The sequence below is a fragment of the Odocoileus virginianus genome, chromosome 26 (assembly GCF_023699985.2).
Source record: "Odocoileus virginianus isolate 20LAN1187 ecotype Illinois chromosome 26, Ovbor_1.2, whole genome shotgun sequence".
Lineage (NCBI taxonomy): Eukaryota > Metazoa > Chordata > Mammalia > Artiodactyla > Cervidae > Odocoileus > Odocoileus virginianus.
In genome coordinates, this window is record NC_069699.1 from 11,165,912 (window position 1) to 11,183,805 (window position 17,894).

At 43.0% G+C, this 17,894-nt stretch overlaps 1 protein-coding gene across 5 annotated transcripts in view; it reads left to right on the top strand.

The window, feature by feature from the left end:
* Positions 1-3,987, top strand: part of MYRIP (myosin VIIA and Rab interacting protein) — a 215,739-nt gene extending 211,752 nt beyond the window's left edge. For all 5 annotated transcript variants that reach the window (XM_020894565.2, XM_020894567.2, XM_020894566.2 and 2 more), the window contains exon 17: positions 1,837-3,987. In XM_020894565.2, coding sequence (XP_020750224.2) covers positions 1,837-1,869 — 33 coding nt within the window. In that variant the 3' untranslated portion in view covers positions 1,870-3,987. The remainder of the gene's footprint in view (positions 1-1,836) is intronic.
* Positions 3,988-17,894: the final 13,907 nt, after the last annotated feature.

Consider the following 17,894-nt stretch of genomic DNA (forward strand, 5'->3'; position numbering starts at 1 on the left):
ACCTGCTCCAATATTCTTGCCTGGAGAATCCCATGGACAGAAGCTTGGCGAGCTACAATCCACAGGGTCCCAAGGGTCAGACCTGACTGAAGCGACTGAGCACGAAACTCCCATATAGACCTGAATCACTTTGCTGTACATCTGAAACTAATACCACATTGTAAATCAACTCCACTTCAATACAATGTGTTTTAAAAAATTTAAGGAGAATAAAGCTCCAGGTCCCCCTCCCTTAAAATTTAAAAAATAAATAAATAAAACAATAAATAAATTACCTTCCATAGAGATAGAACATAGATAAGTGGTTGCCAGGGGCTCTGAGGAGGGAGCATAGAAAGAAATGCGTAAGGATAAGGGGTTTTACCATAGAGGGTATGTTTTGAAACTTGACTGAGTTGGTGGCTATGTAACATTGGGAATGTACTAAATGCTGCTGAATTGTTCATTTTTAAATGGTTAATTTTATGCTTGTGAATTTCACCTCAGTAAATTGTTTATTTAAATAAATTAACTTTAAATAACACAGAAAGGTTAAAAATGAAAGGATAGACAATATTTGCTAAATAAATGGAAACAAAAAAGAAAGGGCAGGAATGCTACTTTCAAACAAAGTAGAATTCAAGGCAGGAAGCACATGGAAGAAACAGGGAGGGAGGATGTTTTAGATATTGATAAAATAAAGGCAGTCACGAGCCTTTCTTGGACTGGCAAACAACGCAATTTAATGTGCCATGGTTAATGACTTTAAAATTCCCTTAATCAGCCCTTGGAAGCTCAGTACACCAGAAATACACACAAATTAGATAATTTGGAATAGTGTAATTACTAAGCTTTAATTAAGAAATATCTCTAAAAAACATATCTAACTTTATACTTAACAGAGTTCACTTTCTTTCCAAACATCAATGGATCATTTATAAAAACTGATTTTATACCAACTACAAAGAAAGCCTCAATAAATCCCCACAGGTAGAAAGTATAAAACTACCCTCTGTGACCCCAATCCTCAAGATAATCTCACATGTTCTGAAACTGTTAAAACCCCAACAAGCAAAGCCTGATGAGGCTGGCAAGTGTGTACACATCTCCATGCTCACTCACATGCACAGACACATACAAATCACACACCAGTAGTGCTTCTTCAGAAAGGTGAGGCATGCTAAATAAAATATTAGCAAATTAAACGCAGGGGTACTTTAAGTAATAAATTACCAGATAAATTTTACAGGAATGCAACGAGACCTTTAATACTGAGATAATGATTAATAAATCCCACAAAAAATTCATTTCTTTCCAAATTAATTTATAGTTTAATCTAATTCTCATAAAATTCTTAGTGAGGTTTTCTTGGAGGTAAAGTTCATATAGGAATAAATATGAAAGAATAGACAAGGGCAATTTGCAAAGTTAAAATGGTTTTCCTGCCAGATTTTAAAATAAATCAAAAACTGTAAAGAAATTGAGGGTTAATGAAATAGAATAGAAAGCTCAGAAATAGACACAGACACATATGAAAATCTGTTTTATGATTTTTTAAAGCCCTAGGAACCAGTAGAGAAGGTATAGATAATTAAAAAAAAAATGTGCTTGGCAAATTAGCCAATGGGATGTAGTCGGAAGGGAATCAGTTCTGTCTTATTCCATATACCAAAATGAATTTCAGATGGATTAAGAAGTACATGTAAGAAATGCATCACTCTTTGCATACTGTGAACGATTTCACTGGGCAAAGGGCACGAACACCTTTTATGACACAAAAAAGCAGCGGACGTTGTTAATGGCCTGTCTGTGCTCTCACCAAGGGGCTGACTGCACCTGCGCGCTTTCTCCCCGCAGGAGCCCACCCTGGAGTCTGCTGTGATGTATTAGCACCATGGCACTCTTCTACCAGTGACCCACTGCCTCCGGCCGTACACAACAGTGCCTTGACCCAACAGCCATCGAATTACTGTACGGATTTCCACCTGAGGAGAGGGCCTGGGGAGGCCACAGCGCGCCCCTGCACAGGGCTGTCCTGATACCTCAGCCGGAAAGCAGACCCAGACTTCAGTATCAAGGTCTTGCCTACGCTCTGCCTTAGGCTCCCAGGGGAATCCAAGACAGAAAACCAAGACGCTGGCTTCCAACAGCTGAGCTCCATGTTCAAAAGATGCATCCTTTCCCTGTTCACTTTGCTACTGTGTACTGTCTTTAAGACCTTTTTTTTTTTTTTTTTACCCTTTTGATTCAACTAGAATTACATGTCAACAATTTGTCCCAAAATACAGTGCTGGGGTCAGGAGATGGTGGAGGGAAGCTTATTAACATTTAAGTCATCAGTTCTCATTACTCTCTCATAGGCATGTCTGTCCTACAAATGCTTAGGAGAAAAGTGAAACGCCCCTGTAGTGAGCACTGGGGACTGTTTAACTCGGGGAGCCCTCACCTGTCAAAAGTCTCCCTCCAGCCACCTTGTTCCTGCTGGCTTCTCGCCCACCACCCCACCAGTTCCTTCCATCACTTTACAGTCAGAAGCCACAGGACGGAAAGCTCTCACTCACCCACGCCATGCCCAGGTCTGTCTGAAACAATGTCTCATCAAGAATTCAGGGCTCTTCCTTGGACTCTCTGAATCTCCCCGCTCTGAAGGGGAGAGGGGCTTGAGAAAGCCCACCATTGGCTTAACTTTAGTGCATTGTCCAGAATCAGTAAGATGTGGTTTAGCAATGACTGCATCTAAATGAGGTTTTAGGTAACTGGATGACTGCGGAATACAACCACATAAGGAAATGCTGTACTCCAAAATTTACCTCCCAATAAATATTCAGCCGAAGTAGTAAGATGACCCTAAAGATAAAAATGGTTAAGGAATAGCCTGAGAAAACTCTCATGTCTGAATAAAGCAAGGACAAACTCTGAATTCAACAGACGCAAGAGTTGAAGCTAACTCCCTTGTGTGGTCTCAAACGCATGACTATTTAGAGTATGTTTATAAAAGCAAATGGAATTGGAATTTCACTCAATTAATTGAGTATTAGCAACCTTTTTTAAAAATTTCTCCTTGTATATTTTGAATCTGAGGAAGAAGGTACAAGATGGGAAGTAAGGGAATAGCATGACTGATGTTTATTAAGGGACCGCTCTGAAGGAGGCGATAGACTTATCATTCTAATCCTTAGAGCAACCCTATTCAGTAGGTATCCCCTTTTTCAGATGAGGAGACTGATGGCCAGAGTGATTAATTTGCCAAAATCAGACCGTTAAGCTAAGTATAATTTGAATGCCTGACAAAGCCTCATTCTGTGTTGTTTTCAACTTCTATGTTCTTTTGCTGCTGTGCACATTTCCAGACCTGACTTGCTGCTGAAATATGTGTTATGATCCATTCCTGATGGGGGTCTACCTATCTTCCAGTAATATTCCTTGCTGATGCTGTGTATGTGTTATCCAACAGAAATGAGTCCTTTGAAATAAATTAAATCTTTGGCTTTTTGTTCTGTTGGTGTGGTTAAAAACAAACAAATACACAATTTAAAAACACAACAAAAAAGATCTGAGTTCCAAATAGAGCGTTTTCTTTAAGAGGCATGAAAAGCAACTACTGTTGTGTTACAGTGTTAAAATATTCAGTTTTCCTTGACAAAAATGTGTACTGTGTAAGCCTTGCAAAAAAAAAGAAGAAGCCTGCTCTATGGCATTTGAATTTTTATAAGGTTTCCTTGTGCCAAATAAGTGCAAAGATTTAATTTACTATTAAAATCCATAAGCATATGTTATAGTTCCAGAAGAATTATTTTGTCATCAAGTGATTTTGATCTTCAGTGTCAATATTTATATTTAGATTAATTTTTATAAATGAAAATATTTTAATGGTTTAAGAAAATGAGGTCAATAGGACCATATCTTTGATGACTTCTGAAAGTATGCTTGCCTTCATGTTATATGCACATTGCCAAGAATTACTGTCAAGAAAAAAGATACAGAAGTAAAAGTCATTTATGAAAATAATGTTTGTGGGTGTGTGATTTGTTTGTTTTGTTTTGGTTTTGGTTTTTTTGGTTACAGAAGACTGGGAATGAAGACGGGGTCGGGAAGTCAATGGCTAGTCATTGGCAGGGCCAAGATTCAAAGCCATGGTTGCCCCATACCCCATGTTCCTTCTGGTTCTACCACTCACCTCTCCACTGCTTGTCTTCCTGAGAACTGAATCGCCCAGGACCACCTCTATTGAGGGGTCACTCAGATAAGACGAGCATTCTTAAAGCAGGAGGAGGGGCAGTGTGATTTTTGTGCCTCAGGGGACATTGTCACAACTTGGGGGCAGGACACGCACAGAGTCAACAGCGGCCAGGGATGCTGATAAACAGCCTCTAGTGCACAGGACAGTACCTCCCAAAACAAAGAAGCATCCAACTCAAAATGTCAACGGTGCCGAGTTTGAGAACCGAGTTAGACCCCGGAGGGAAGCCTGGACACCTGTGGAAAAGCCGCTCCCACCTCCGCGGGGACTGTGTGGCTGAGTGGGAAGCAGGGCAGTGACTCTCTCAGAGTCTTTCACAGGCTCAGAGGCAGTTGTTGGTCCTCTGAGCCTGGCCTGCCCACACACTGGCCCCTTCCATCCCCGGATGGGAGTAGGAACCCACAACAAACCTGCAATGAGTGAGGGAATAAAACAGCAGCAAAGAGCAGCAACGTGGATGGGCCTAGAGATGGTCATACCGAGTGAAGTAAGTCAGACAAAGAAAGACAAATATCATATGATGTCGCTTACATGTGGAATCAAAAGAAAATGATGCAAATCAACTAAGTAATGAAACAGATTCACAGACATAGAAGCCAAATTTATGGTTACCGAAGGAAGAGGTGGGGAAGGATAAATTAGGAGTTTGGTATTAACAGACACAAATCACTGTATATAAAATAAACAACAAGGATTTATTGTATAGCAAGGGAACTATTTCATTTGCATTTCATGCAAAGATGGGCTCGATAAAGGACAGAAATGGTATGGACCTAACAGAAGCAGAAGATATTAAGAAGAGGTGGCAAGAATACACAGAAGAACTGTACAAAAAATATCTTCACGATCCAGATAATCATGATGGTGTGATCACTTAGCCTAGAGCCAGACATCCTGGAATGTGAAGTCAGGTGGGCCTTAGAAAGCATCACTATGAACAAAGCTATTGGAGGTGATGGAATTCCAGTTGAGCTATTTCAAATCCTGAAAGATGATGCTGTGAAAGTGCTGCACTCAATATGTCAGCAAATTTGGAAAACTCAGCAGTGGCCACAGGACTGGAAAAGGTCAGTTTTATTCCAATCCCAAAGAAAGGCAATGACAAAGAATGTTCAAACTACCACACAATTGCACTCATCTCACACGCTAGTAAAGTAACGTTCAAAATTCTCCAAGCCAGGCTTCAGCAATACATGAACTGTGAACTTCCAGATGTTCAAGCTGGTTTTAGAAAAGGCAGAGGAACCAAAGATCAAATTGCCAACATCCACTGGATCATCGAAAAAGCAAGAGAGTTCCAGAAAAACATCTATTTCTGCTTTGTTGACTATGCCAAAACCTTTGACTGTGTAGATCACAATAAACTGTGGAAAATTCTTAAAGAGATGGGAATACCAGGCCATCTGACCTGTCTCTTGAGAAACCTGTATGCAGGTCAGGAAGCAACAGTTAGAACTGGACATGGAACAACAGACTGGTTCCAAACAGGAAAAGGAGTACATCAAGGCTGTATATTGTCACCCTGCTCATTTAACTTATATGCAGAGTACATCATGAGAAAGCTGGACTGGAAGAAGAACAAGCTGGAATTAAGATTGCCGGGAGAAATATCAAAAACCTCAGATATGCAGACAACACCACCCTTATGGCAGAAAGTGAAGAGGAACTAAAAAACCTCTTGATGAAAGTGAAAGCAGAGAGTGAAAAAATTGACTTAAAGCTCAACATTCAGAAAACTAAGATCATGGCATCTGGTCCCATCATTTCATGGCAAATAGATGGGGAAACAGTGGAAACAGTGTCAGACTTTATTTTTGGGGGCTCCAAAATCACTGCAGATCGTGACTGCAGCCATGAAATTAAAAGACGCTCACTCCTTGGAAGGAAAGTTATGACCAACCTAGATAGCATATTTAAAAGCAGAGACATTACTTTGCCAACAAAGGTCTGTCTAGACAAGGTTATGGTTTTTCCAGTAGTCATGTATGGATGTGAGAGTTGGACGGTGAAGAAAAGCTGAGCGCTGAAGAATTGATGCTTTTGAACTGTGGTGTTGGAGAAGACTCTTAAGAGTCCCTTGGACAGCAAGGAGATCCAACCAGTCCATCCTAAAGGAGATCAGTCCTGGGTGTTGGAAGGACTGATGTTGAAGCTGAAACTCTAATACTTTGGCCACCTCATGCGAAGAGTTGACTCATTGAAAAAGACCCTGATGCTGGGAGGGATTGGGGGCAGGAGGAGAGGGGGACGACAGAGGATGAGATGGCTGGATGGCATCACCGACTCGATGGACATGGGTTTGTGTAAACTCCGGGAGTTGGTGATGGACAGGGAGGCCTGGCCTGCTGGGATTCATGGGGTTGCAAAGAGTCAGACATGACTAAGTGACTGAACTGAACTGAACAGGGAACTATATTCAGTATCTTGTAATAATCTATAATGGGAAAGAATCTGAAGCTGCACACCTGAAACTAACACAATATTGCAAATCAACTATGGCCTAAACAAAAAGAAGCAGCAGAGAGCCTTCTCTGCCTGAGAGGCTGACACAATAGTACTCAAGCTTGAGTGGGCATCACAATCCCCTGCAAAGACACAGATTCAGGGAATAAACCCAGTCACCTCCCATCCTCAGTCTACCTTCCTCTATGCTCCCATGGACAGCAAGGATATCAAACCAGTCCATCCTAAAGGAAATGAACCCTGAATACTCATTGGAAGGACTGATGCTGAAGCTGAAACTCCAGAATTTTGGTCATCTGATGTAAACAGATGACTCATTGGAAAAGTCCCTGATGCTGGGAAGGATTGGGGGTGGAGGGAAAGGAGGGCATCAGAGGATGAGATGGCTGGATGGCATCACTGATGCAATGGACATGGACTTGGGCAAACTTCAGGAGAAGGTGAGGGACAGGGAGGGCTGGCGTGCGGTAGTCCATGGGGTTGCAAAGAGTGGACACGACTAGGTGAGTGAACAACAACAACAACGCTCCCATTAATGTGCCTGGCACAATATTTGCTAAACATTCACAGCAAGTTAACACTTAGGTTGGTGGGGCATTTCAGATGGGGCTGGCGGGGAGAACACCACCAGGAGATCCTCTGAGAGATTCTCTGGGCAGCATTTCCAGACCAGAATTCCTGACTTCTCTACACTGCCTCCCGTCCCCAACCACATTCCCATAGGACAGCAAGACATGGAAACAGCTAAGAGGGTTCAGACACACTCCAGTTACCCAAGCATTTGGCTACCCTGACCCAGAAGCTCAGAAAACTTGTATTGAGCAGCCAATGTGTGTTGACACTCCAAGTATTCAAGAGAACCAGTCTGAATCAACAATTTGAGTGTCAAGAGTGAAAGGCAATTAAACTCATAGAAAATTTACAGCTCTTCTTGTATCCAGGATAAATAGGAACAGAGCAAAGATAGTATTTTCCCTTAAGAAATAAGAGCTTCGGGCCTGGTGCACTGGGAAGAACCAGAGGGATCGGGTGGAGAGGGAGGTGGGAGGGGGGACTGGGATGGGGAATACATGTAAATCCATGGCTAATTCATTTCAATGTATGACCAAAAACTACTGTAATGATGTAAAGTAATTAGCTTCCAACTAATAAAAATAAATGAAAAAAAAAAAAAAAAAGAAATAAGAGCTTGATTTGCCATGCCCAAAAAAAAAAAAAAAGTGACCCAGTATTCATAGCATTTGAAGGCTTCCAGAAAACACTGAGCTCTACTCTGACATCCCACATGCCAGCTTGGTGACCTATCACCTCATCTGTAAAATGGAGTCAAAATAGCTTCATCATGGCTTGTTAAAAGGTTCCGTGAAGGGCTTCCCTGGTGGTCCAGTGGTTAAGAATCCACCTTGCAACACTGGTTTGATCCCTGCTCCAGGAAGATCCCGCCTGCCATGGAGCAACTATGCGCCACAACTACTGAGCCCACGCCTAGAGCCCGTGCTCCGCAACAAGCAAAACCACCGCAATGAGAAGCCCATGCACTGCAGCAAAGAGTAGCCCCCACTCACTGAACCTAGAGAAAGCTGGTGTGAGGCAGCAATGACCCAGCAAGACAAATAAATAAATAAATATTTTTAAAAAGATAAAAGATTCAATGAAGTAACACACAAGGAAATTCTCAGCAGAATGCTTGGTGACTATAGGTCCTCAATGTCCTCCTTTTTCTCTTGGAATACGAAAAGCATTTGCATATCAGCACCAATGATTTATTTTGCAAAATGCTGTGCCTCAATTTTTCTACTCATAGTAGAAGAGATTATTTTTCTGCAAATATTCACTCCCTTATCCCCCTAACTCTGGGAGGAGTGCACTGCCTCACCCCACTGGAGTTGGGCTTGGTCATGTCACTTGCCTTATGGTTGGTGGCGCACACTTCTCTGTCTCTGGCTAGTATAACAAAAATCCCAAATACTGGGAAGTTTATAAACAGAAATGTATTTCCCACAGCTCTGGAGGCCAAGAGTCCAAGATCAGAGTGCCAGCATAGTTGGTTGTGGTGAAAGGCTGCTGCAGACTTCTCATGTGTCCTCACATGGAGAAGGATCTCACTGGAGCCTCCTTTAAAAGGGCACTAATCCCAATCAAGAGAGTGGAGCCTTTCTGACCTAATTACCTCCCAGAGGCCTTACCTCCTCATATCACCACTTCAGGGGTTAGGTTTCAACACATGGATTTTGAGAGGACACAAACATCCAGGCAATAGCATTAATGAACCCTTGGTTTGGATTTGGCCATGTAACTTGCTTTGGCTTATGGGATGTTATTAATAGAAGAGCTACATAAGGGACTTGAAATATGTTTATGGAGTTGGGCTGGTCCATTTATATTTGCCATTCACTATGAGAACATGCCACAGGCAGCCCACTGACCCGAGGAACAGACTCAGATCCAATCTTTAGCCAAGCCTATTGATCCCAGGAGGTCATCAAAGCCACCCCAGCCAACACATAGACATAAGAACAAGAATAAATCATTGCTCCCTTAAAGCACTGAGTTTGGGAGTTGCTTATTATGGAGTAAAAGCTAACTGATATACTATGTGAAAAATTAAGTTTTATAACCTTAGATTAATCCTTGTGTTAGCGATGAAATGAAGATGAGTGGATACCAAAAGTAAAATCACATGCCAATATAAAAGGTATATAAGCAACTATTGAACTACTTGTCTTTGACATTTTGTTAAGTATGGAACTTCCGTTACATTTTGAAGTATCTTTCTGTGTATGTGTTGCTCTTTCACAAAGGGTCCTCTATTCCTTGAAGTTTTTGACAAAACTTTAAAGTACAGGAGGCACTAGGTACTTTCCTTTAAAAATAACTTTTCGAATGACAGCCACTTTATTTTCTCCCAGGGGAAGTATTTCCCATACAAAATTTGCATTTTACAGAACAGTAGGTTTCGTGAGCCTTCTGTCACTGCAATTGAGCTGTAATTATGATAAAGTGCAGGTAAAGGTGTTGCATTTTAAAGAGCTTTCAAGGGACTGGAAAAACTTTAATATACACTTCAAACATTGGAAATCCCAAAGAAGTTATTCAGAAGGATCAGGTATGGTAGAATCAAGTCCTCAAATATAGAAAAATATGTTTTATATCAAAGTTATCATGTTTGATAAAGATGAAAGATTAAAGGCAGTGCTTCTCAAACTTTAATGTGCAAATTCTGATTCAGCAGGCCTGGTGGGACCCACGATGCTACATTTCTAACAAGCTCCCGAGTGATGCTGCTGACGCTGGTCATATACTTTGAGTTGTTGTTGTTCAGTCTCTGAGTCATGTCCAACCCTTTGTGACCCCATGGACCGCAGTATGCCATGCTTCTCTGTCCCCCACTATCTCCCAGTTTCCTCAAATTTATGTCCACTGAGTTGGTGATGCTATCTAACTATCTCATTCTTTGTCATCCCCTTCTCCTTTTGCCTTCTATCTTCCCAAGCATCAGGGTCTTTTCCAGTGAGTCAGCTCTGCATCAGGTGGCCAAGGTATTGGAACTTCAGCTTCAGCACCAGTCCTTTCAATGAATATTCAGGGTTGATTTCCTTTAGGACTGATTGGTTTGATCTGCTTGCAGTGCAAGGGACTCTCAAGAATCTTCTCCAGCATCAAAATTCAAAAGCATCAATTCTTCAGCACTCAGCCTTCTTTATAGACCAGCTCTCACATCCATACGTGACTACTGGAAAAACCGTAGTTTTGACTATACAGATTTTTGTCGGCAAAGCAATGTCTCTGCTTTTTAATATGCTGTCTAGGTTTGTTATAGCTTTTCCTCCAAGAAGCAAGCGTCTTTTAAAAATTCCCTGGCTGCAGTCACTGTCCACAGTGATTTTGGAGTGCAAGAAAAGAAAACCTGTCACTGCTTTCACTTTTTCTCCATATATTTGCTGCAAAGTGATGGGACTAGATGCCATGATCTTAGTTTTTTCAATGTTGAGTTTCAAGTCAGCTTTTTCACTCTCCTCTTTCACCCTCATCAAGAGGCTCTTCAGTTCTTCTTCACTTTCTGCCATTAGAGTGGTATCATCTGCATATCTGAGGCTGTTGATATTTCTCCCAGCAATCTTGATTCTAGCTTGTGATTCATCTAGCCTGGCATTTCGCATGATGCACTCTGCATGTAAGTTAAATAAGCAAGGTGACAATATACAGCCTTGACATACTCCTTTCCCAATTTTGCACCAGTCAGTTGTTTCATATTCAGTTCTAACTGTTGCTTCTTGACCTTCATACAGGTCTCTCAGGAGACAGATAAGGTGGTCTGGTATTCCCATTTCTTTAAGAATTTTCCACAGTTTGTTATGATCCACACAGTCAAAGGCTTTATTAAGGGTAGTCAATGAAGCAGAAGTAAATGTTTTTCTGGAATCCCCTTGTTTTTCCCATGATCCAGCAAAAGTTGGCAATTTGATCCCTGGTTCCTCTGACTTTTCTAAACCCAGATTGTACATGGGGAAGTTCTCAGTTCACATTCTTTGGCATTGCCCTTCTTTGAGACTGGAATGAAAACTGACCTTTTTCAGTCCTGCGGCCACACTTTGAGCAGCACTGCTCGATAGAGTCCCTCAGAGAGTCCCCTGCAGGGTTGAGGTCCAGGTACCCACAGTGGTAACCTGTTCATTGATGCTTTCTTGTGACTTTTTCTCCCTTCACTCTCTCACGTTCTCCCTCCTCAGCATATACCCTGGGGGTCACCTCCCAAATTAACTACTCAATGCAGAATCTCCTTCGAGGAAACCTCCAAGTAAGACATTCCCTGCACTGCATATACATATGTGATTATCTTTCTCCTGCACTGACCTGAAAGCCCCTTGAGGAAGTGGGTTCCATTCATAATCACCCAGAGCTTGGCATAGAGCAGGTGCCTGAAACAAATTTGGTTCACCTATTGTGGCCATGGCGGTCCTACCTCTAGCCTGTAGTTACCCCATGACCAATCCAGTCAACTGAAGATGGCACCCCACAGGCACCTTCATGCCCATCCAAGGCTGGAGGTGAGCATCCTTCCGACACTGAAGTGTACAGAAGTGATCTCAACACCAAGGTGGAGAAGCAAGAGGCTCCCCCTAACCTCTACTTCACTCCCCTCCCTTTTCTAAAGACTGTGGAGCAGCTTCAGGGGGCAGTGAAATGGTCCAGGCTACCTACCCATTATTCAAAAGCACAAGCTCCTGTATCCATAGATGCTCACAGTCTGTAGGCCCCAATGAGACACCAGTAACTTTGAGTGGGCCTCTTAAAGCGCTGTCTCTAAGCTGGGTCAAGAGTTCTTGGGTGCCATCACTCCTTCCTGCCATCAATGATGAGGCAGGGAAGACATTGAAAAGTTATTTTTTTCACTGACTTCTGAACAAAACCCGTGTTCCTATGTTTTCTCTGAGTGGATTTCTCTCCTTCATCCTTTGCCCAGAAAAAAACAGAACTTGGGAAGAACTCTAACGTTAGAAAGGAGTTTCCAAAGTGAGGGACAGATTGCACAAGGGGTACAGAATATGGCCCACTGGGGTCAGATGAAAGAACATATTCACCCTTGAACTCATTTTTTATGTGGAAGTAAGCTTTACCAATATTAAATACATGGATAGATGCAAGTGCACGTAATAATTTATAAATGAACATACATATTTTGGGGATGCACTGTCAAACAGTTTTTACTGATGGGATGCGTGGCCCAAAAAGTTTGGAGACCACCCACTAGTTAGAAAACCTTGTAAGCTTTTCCTGTTTTGGTGCATTGTGCAGTTTGCAGGATCTTAGTTCCCCGACCAGGGATCAAACCTGTGCCCCCTACATTGGGAGCACAGAATCTTAAACACTGGACTGCCAGAGAAGTCCCCCTTGTAAACTTCTGATGAGTCAAATTTCCCCTCCAACCAGTCTCCACCACCATCCTGTCAAGGACAGTACTATACTCAAAATGTAACCCAGTGCTTAAAGAGCAGCTGAGAGAAGGGCAGAGGGGAGGAGGTAATACAGAGCCCCATCCATGGGTTGAGCCCTGGGATGAGTGCTGTTCCATCCCTCTAGGGAAAAGCTTCCTGTCTGTCTCATCTGTTTCCTTTGCTCGCCACAGCCCAGGGAGAAAATGTTAAGTCACTATCCAGCCATCCTAACTGAACTTCCTGGAGACACTGGGTTACTGTTGCCTGAAAACAAGCCAGTGGGCAGCCTTGAGGAAGGGGGATTTCCAGGCACATTTCCCTGGGGCTCTTTGAGGTGGACCGAGTTAAACCGCTGCCTGGAGAGCCAGGTGAGCTGGGATGGAGCCGGTGGACCAGGAAACAGCCCCCTCTTCTACCCAGCCCTGCCTTGCTTCGTATCATAGTGCCCAGAGCCAGCCAGCCAGGCAGGGGCAGCAGAGTTTACAAGTGCAGCGACCTGAGCGCCTCCAGGAAGTCTGCTTGTGCATGAAACACCCTCTGCCCACCTGTCCACTCTCAAGATTTTCCACGAGTCCAGGAGACTCTGTCCTCTGCTGTGATCGGAGCAAACTGGGGAGGATGCCGTTGGTGATTCCTACACAGCACCACCAAGTTTGCAAGTTCTCAGCTTTGTACTTGCTCAGGAGAGACGGGGCTGGGCGCCTGGGGACCTTCTCCTCCGTGTGCTGTGTATCAAAAAGACAAGAAGCAACGCTGACCTGGAGACAGGATGCGCCCCAACCATGAGGTGCTGGGTGGCAAGGTGACAGGATGAAACGGTATGTACCTGCTTTCCTCATTCCCTGAGCAATGTGGTAATTGCCTAATTGAAGATGAAAGGGCTGTCTGCAGGCAGTGGTGGTGGTAAGCGTTTTCTGTCACACTTCTACCTTCAGCATGCCCTTTCCTGCTTCCTGGTAAGGACAATAATTTGCACTTTCAAGCCTGTCCTTTCTGATTTATTCTTCCCTACTATTTCATTCATTTTGTGACAAACCCACTGGGAAGTCAGGAAAAAAAAAAGATTTTTATCTTTAAAAGGGAAAATCTGGACAAGTATTCTTTGTCCTGATAGATGCAGACCATGTGTCATGAATGCTCTGCCACTGAAAACAGACTGTGAATCAGCGCTTCCACCCTGTTTGTAATTTGGGTCTTTGTAGAACCATCCTGGCAATGAATGAGTTCCTGTCAAAGGTCTGGCAGAACTGAGGTTCTTCTTTGTCTTTAAATGACACTGTTATTGTTTTTTCTGTGCCCAGCGGCAATTCTTCTTAGTGACCCTGGTCTGTTGAAACGCTGACTGTCTATGGTACCACAGCTCTGCTGATGCCACTTGGCCAGATGTCAGCTTGGTGCCCATTGATTGTTAAACTGTCTGATGACAAAGGAACAAGTTACCACTTCTTGATTTGAGGCAGTTAGGATTCTGCTCCCCTGGCCTCCACTCTGTCTTTGATTGCAGGGGAAAATGGTTGTCTTGGCTAAGGTTAAAAGACAGATCTAAGCGTGGTTGGAAAGCCTGTTCCAGGCATCGTCAGAGCTGGGCTGTAATAGTGTATAACTCTGGACCACAGCTCCTGCTGGGCCCCATTTACCCTCTGTGGCTCACAAACCACTCAAGCTAGGACCCTTCTCAACTCTGCATCTTCCCACATTACATTCAATCCCCTGAAATGCCTCCCTCTGACTTTGAAAACCCTCACCTATCCTTTGTGAAGGCTCGGTTCAAAAGTCCCCTCTGATGGTTCCTGACCCCTCCCCAGCCCAGGAGAAGCCTAGTGTAGCCCAGATGTTTGGAGGTAAGAGTAAGCTCTATGCCAGGAAAAATTTACATTCCAGTCTACACTGCTTCAAACCCCCAATTCTATTTCCCTTAAAGCCCAAAGCCTTTCCCAAAAGCCTGTGAATTTGGGCTTACGGTTTTGCATCCCTGTCGCAGCCTCTGTTTTTCCCTTAACTTATTTATTTTTAATTAGAGGATAGTTGCTTTACAATACTGTGTTGGTTTCTGCCATCCATCAACATGAATCAGCCACAGGCACACCTACGTCCCCTCACCCCTGAACCTCCCGCACATCTCCATCAACAGATGGATGGATAAAGAGACTGTGGTACACATATACAGTGGAATATTACTCAGCCGTAAAAAGGAACACACGCGAGACAGTTCTAATGAGGAGGATGACTCCAGAGCATACTGTACAGACTGAAGTAAGTCAGAAAGAGAAAGGAAGCCTCTGTTTTATACTGCACCGGTCCAGAAGGAAAATGTAACCCCTCCAACCATTTGCACTTAAAACAACAGCAACAACGAAGAGATCAACCAGCCCTGTAGTAGACCTCACTGAAAGACAGATGGGCAGCCGGGGCTGGCAGAGGATGGGGGATGGGGGAGAAGTCAGGGGGCAGGGGCACACAGTATATCACTTAATAGGTGACAATCTAATTTAGACATTCCTGTTCCTCAAAAGCCTTTTTTCCAACCAATAGCAGTCTCTCCACATGGCACCAGTCTCCTACTGTGTCCTGACTTCTTGTTTTTGATTAGAGAATTGCTTGGCCAACTCCTGGGGCCTCTCTGATGCTCTGGCCCCACTGAAAATTCAGGGTCCAAGTGTCCTAAGTTCTGACCCAGGAACTCACCCAGAGACTATTCTCTACTTGCATAGAGCACTGGGACTCACTGTTCAGATATCATTTCCCTCCTAGTTATAGGATCCACTCCTTCATCTGTATACAGAGCATTTTGCATGTTTCCCTAAGGTTATCCCATTCATCACAAATATACATCATTTATGTGCATGCCTGGATTGAGGTGGTGCATTTTGTCTTTAATCCATGATTTGTGGTGAGACACTGAAAAGTTCAGGAGGGAAGTGACCTGAGCAGACTTGTGAGTTTAATAGCTCTGATTTTTTTAGTGTAAGGAATATATTGTATAGGGCAAAGAGATTATAGACAGACAAATTAGGAGACTTCCTATAGAGTTCAGGAAGGAATCAAGACAGATTAGATTAAGACAGTGAGGAAGGAGAAGTTTTTGGAAGCAAAAACGGGATTTATGAATTGGCTGGATATGGGTAGTGAAAAAGATGGAAGCGTGAACAATGCACACAGACCTCTGGCTGGAACAGTAAGCTCTATTCATTGAGCTGGGGATGGGGAAGGAAGGCTCCTTTTTGGATATGTTTGATGAGAGATGTTGGCCAAGTGGAGAGGTCTGAGAGGTGAGTGGATCCACAACTGTAGAACTCAGGCTGGTAGAAATCAGAGAGCTGTTGAGACCCTGATGGAGCTGGAAGCCATGATCCCCTGTGGATGGATTAGGACCGAGGGAACTGGCCCTGTGGAATTGACTGGCAGAGGAAGAGCAGTCAGAAAGGTAGAAGGAAACTCCTGACCCAGGAAATAAGGACTTCTAAAGAGGAAGCAGTGAGTCTGTGGCTACTGAGCAGTCAAGTATTACGAAGGCTGGAAAACATCAGCTCCCTGATTGTGTGTCTGGATTCCACCAACCAATATAGAAACGGAAGCACAAGGTTGAGCAGAATCCTGATAAAAGAATCAAGTCAAGTCACATTGAGTTTAAGGTGCTTCTGGGGCATCCTGATGGAGATATCTGTGCGAAAATTATAAACACACATCTCTCTCTGAATTCAGCAACATGCCAGGCTGGTACATGGCACTAGACAGATAGAAAGAAAAGATACAGTCCTGCCCTCTGGAAGCTTGCAGTCTAGGAAAGGAAATGAAACACAGAATTAATGATGTTGGCAGGCCCTTTAGAGGAGGATGCACAGCCAGAAGTGGGCAGAGTTGCACTGCCCAGAGACAGGAGGGAGAGGGGTCAAAGATGTGTCTGCAACATCTCAAATTCATGTGTCTGGCTTGGTCTGCATTCTTTCTTTCCTGTTCTCTCACGGCTCCTTCGTGGCGCCTTTTGTCCCTTTATTTTGACTGAATGATGCATGTGGGGTTTGGAAAAACCTGTTCCTGCCGCAAAAGAACTTGTATTCCCCATGATCTTGAGCCTCTATATTATATCCTGAGGTTCTGAACTCCATGGGGGAAAGGAGATTCAGAGATCCCTGAGGTGCCTTTTAAGAATACACATGCCATATATCTGGAGGAAACTTTAATTTGAAAAGATATATGCACCCCAATGTTCATAGCAGCACTATTCACAATAGCCAAGACTTGGGAGCAACCTAAATGTCCATAGACAGAGAAATGAACAAACAAAATGTGCTACATATATACAATACTACTCAGCCATTAGAAAGAATGAAATAGTGCCATTTGCAGCAACAGGGATGGGCCTAGAGATGATCACGCTAAGTCAGACAGAGAAAGACTATTATCTTATGATGTCACTTACATGTATAATCTAAAAGAAATGATACAAATGAACTTATTTACAAAATAGAGACAGACTCACAGAAAACAAAATTATGGTTACCAAAGAGGAAAGTAGGAGAGGGATAAATATGGGATTATACAAGTATAGACAACACTGGTATATATAAACTAGATAACCAACAAGGACCTACTGTATAGCACAGGGAACTAGACTCAATTTCTTATAATAATATATAAGGGAAAAGAATCTGAAAAATTATATTGTACACACACATATATGTGTGTGTGGATCACTTTGAATCACTGAATCACTTTGTTGTACACTTGAATCTAACACAACATAGTAAATCAACTATACTTCAATTAAAAAAAGTAAAGAATACATATGCCAATTCCCACCCCCCCTTATAAAATCCAAACATTTCACAAAATTCTAGTCCCTAATCAAAATTCTAGCCCCACCCTGGCCCAAGACACTAGATGATGCTCAAAGTAGGTGTTCCTGCGTTGGAGGCCAACTCAGAGACCAAGCAGACAGAGCGGACAGAGGGGAAGAAGTGGCAAGGTCCCCAGGTTTCCCGCCAAGGCTGCTGGGTCAGTGGCAGTTTCAGTAGCTGAAAATGTGGAAACAGATTTGGGGAGTCTGCTCAAATTTTCACATGAACTGATTTTGCATCTCCACATTTTGTAATCAGCCACCCTGAAAGACACCTAAAATGATCATCCTGAGTCACTGAAAGAGGTCCTTCATGGACTGCTTATACCACTTCCTCCACTGTTTTTAACTGAGCATTCCAGCTCTGCAACATGGTGACTGAGTTTATAGCTAATAATTTCTAATATTTTCACAACATCCTAGCCCATGCATGAAGACA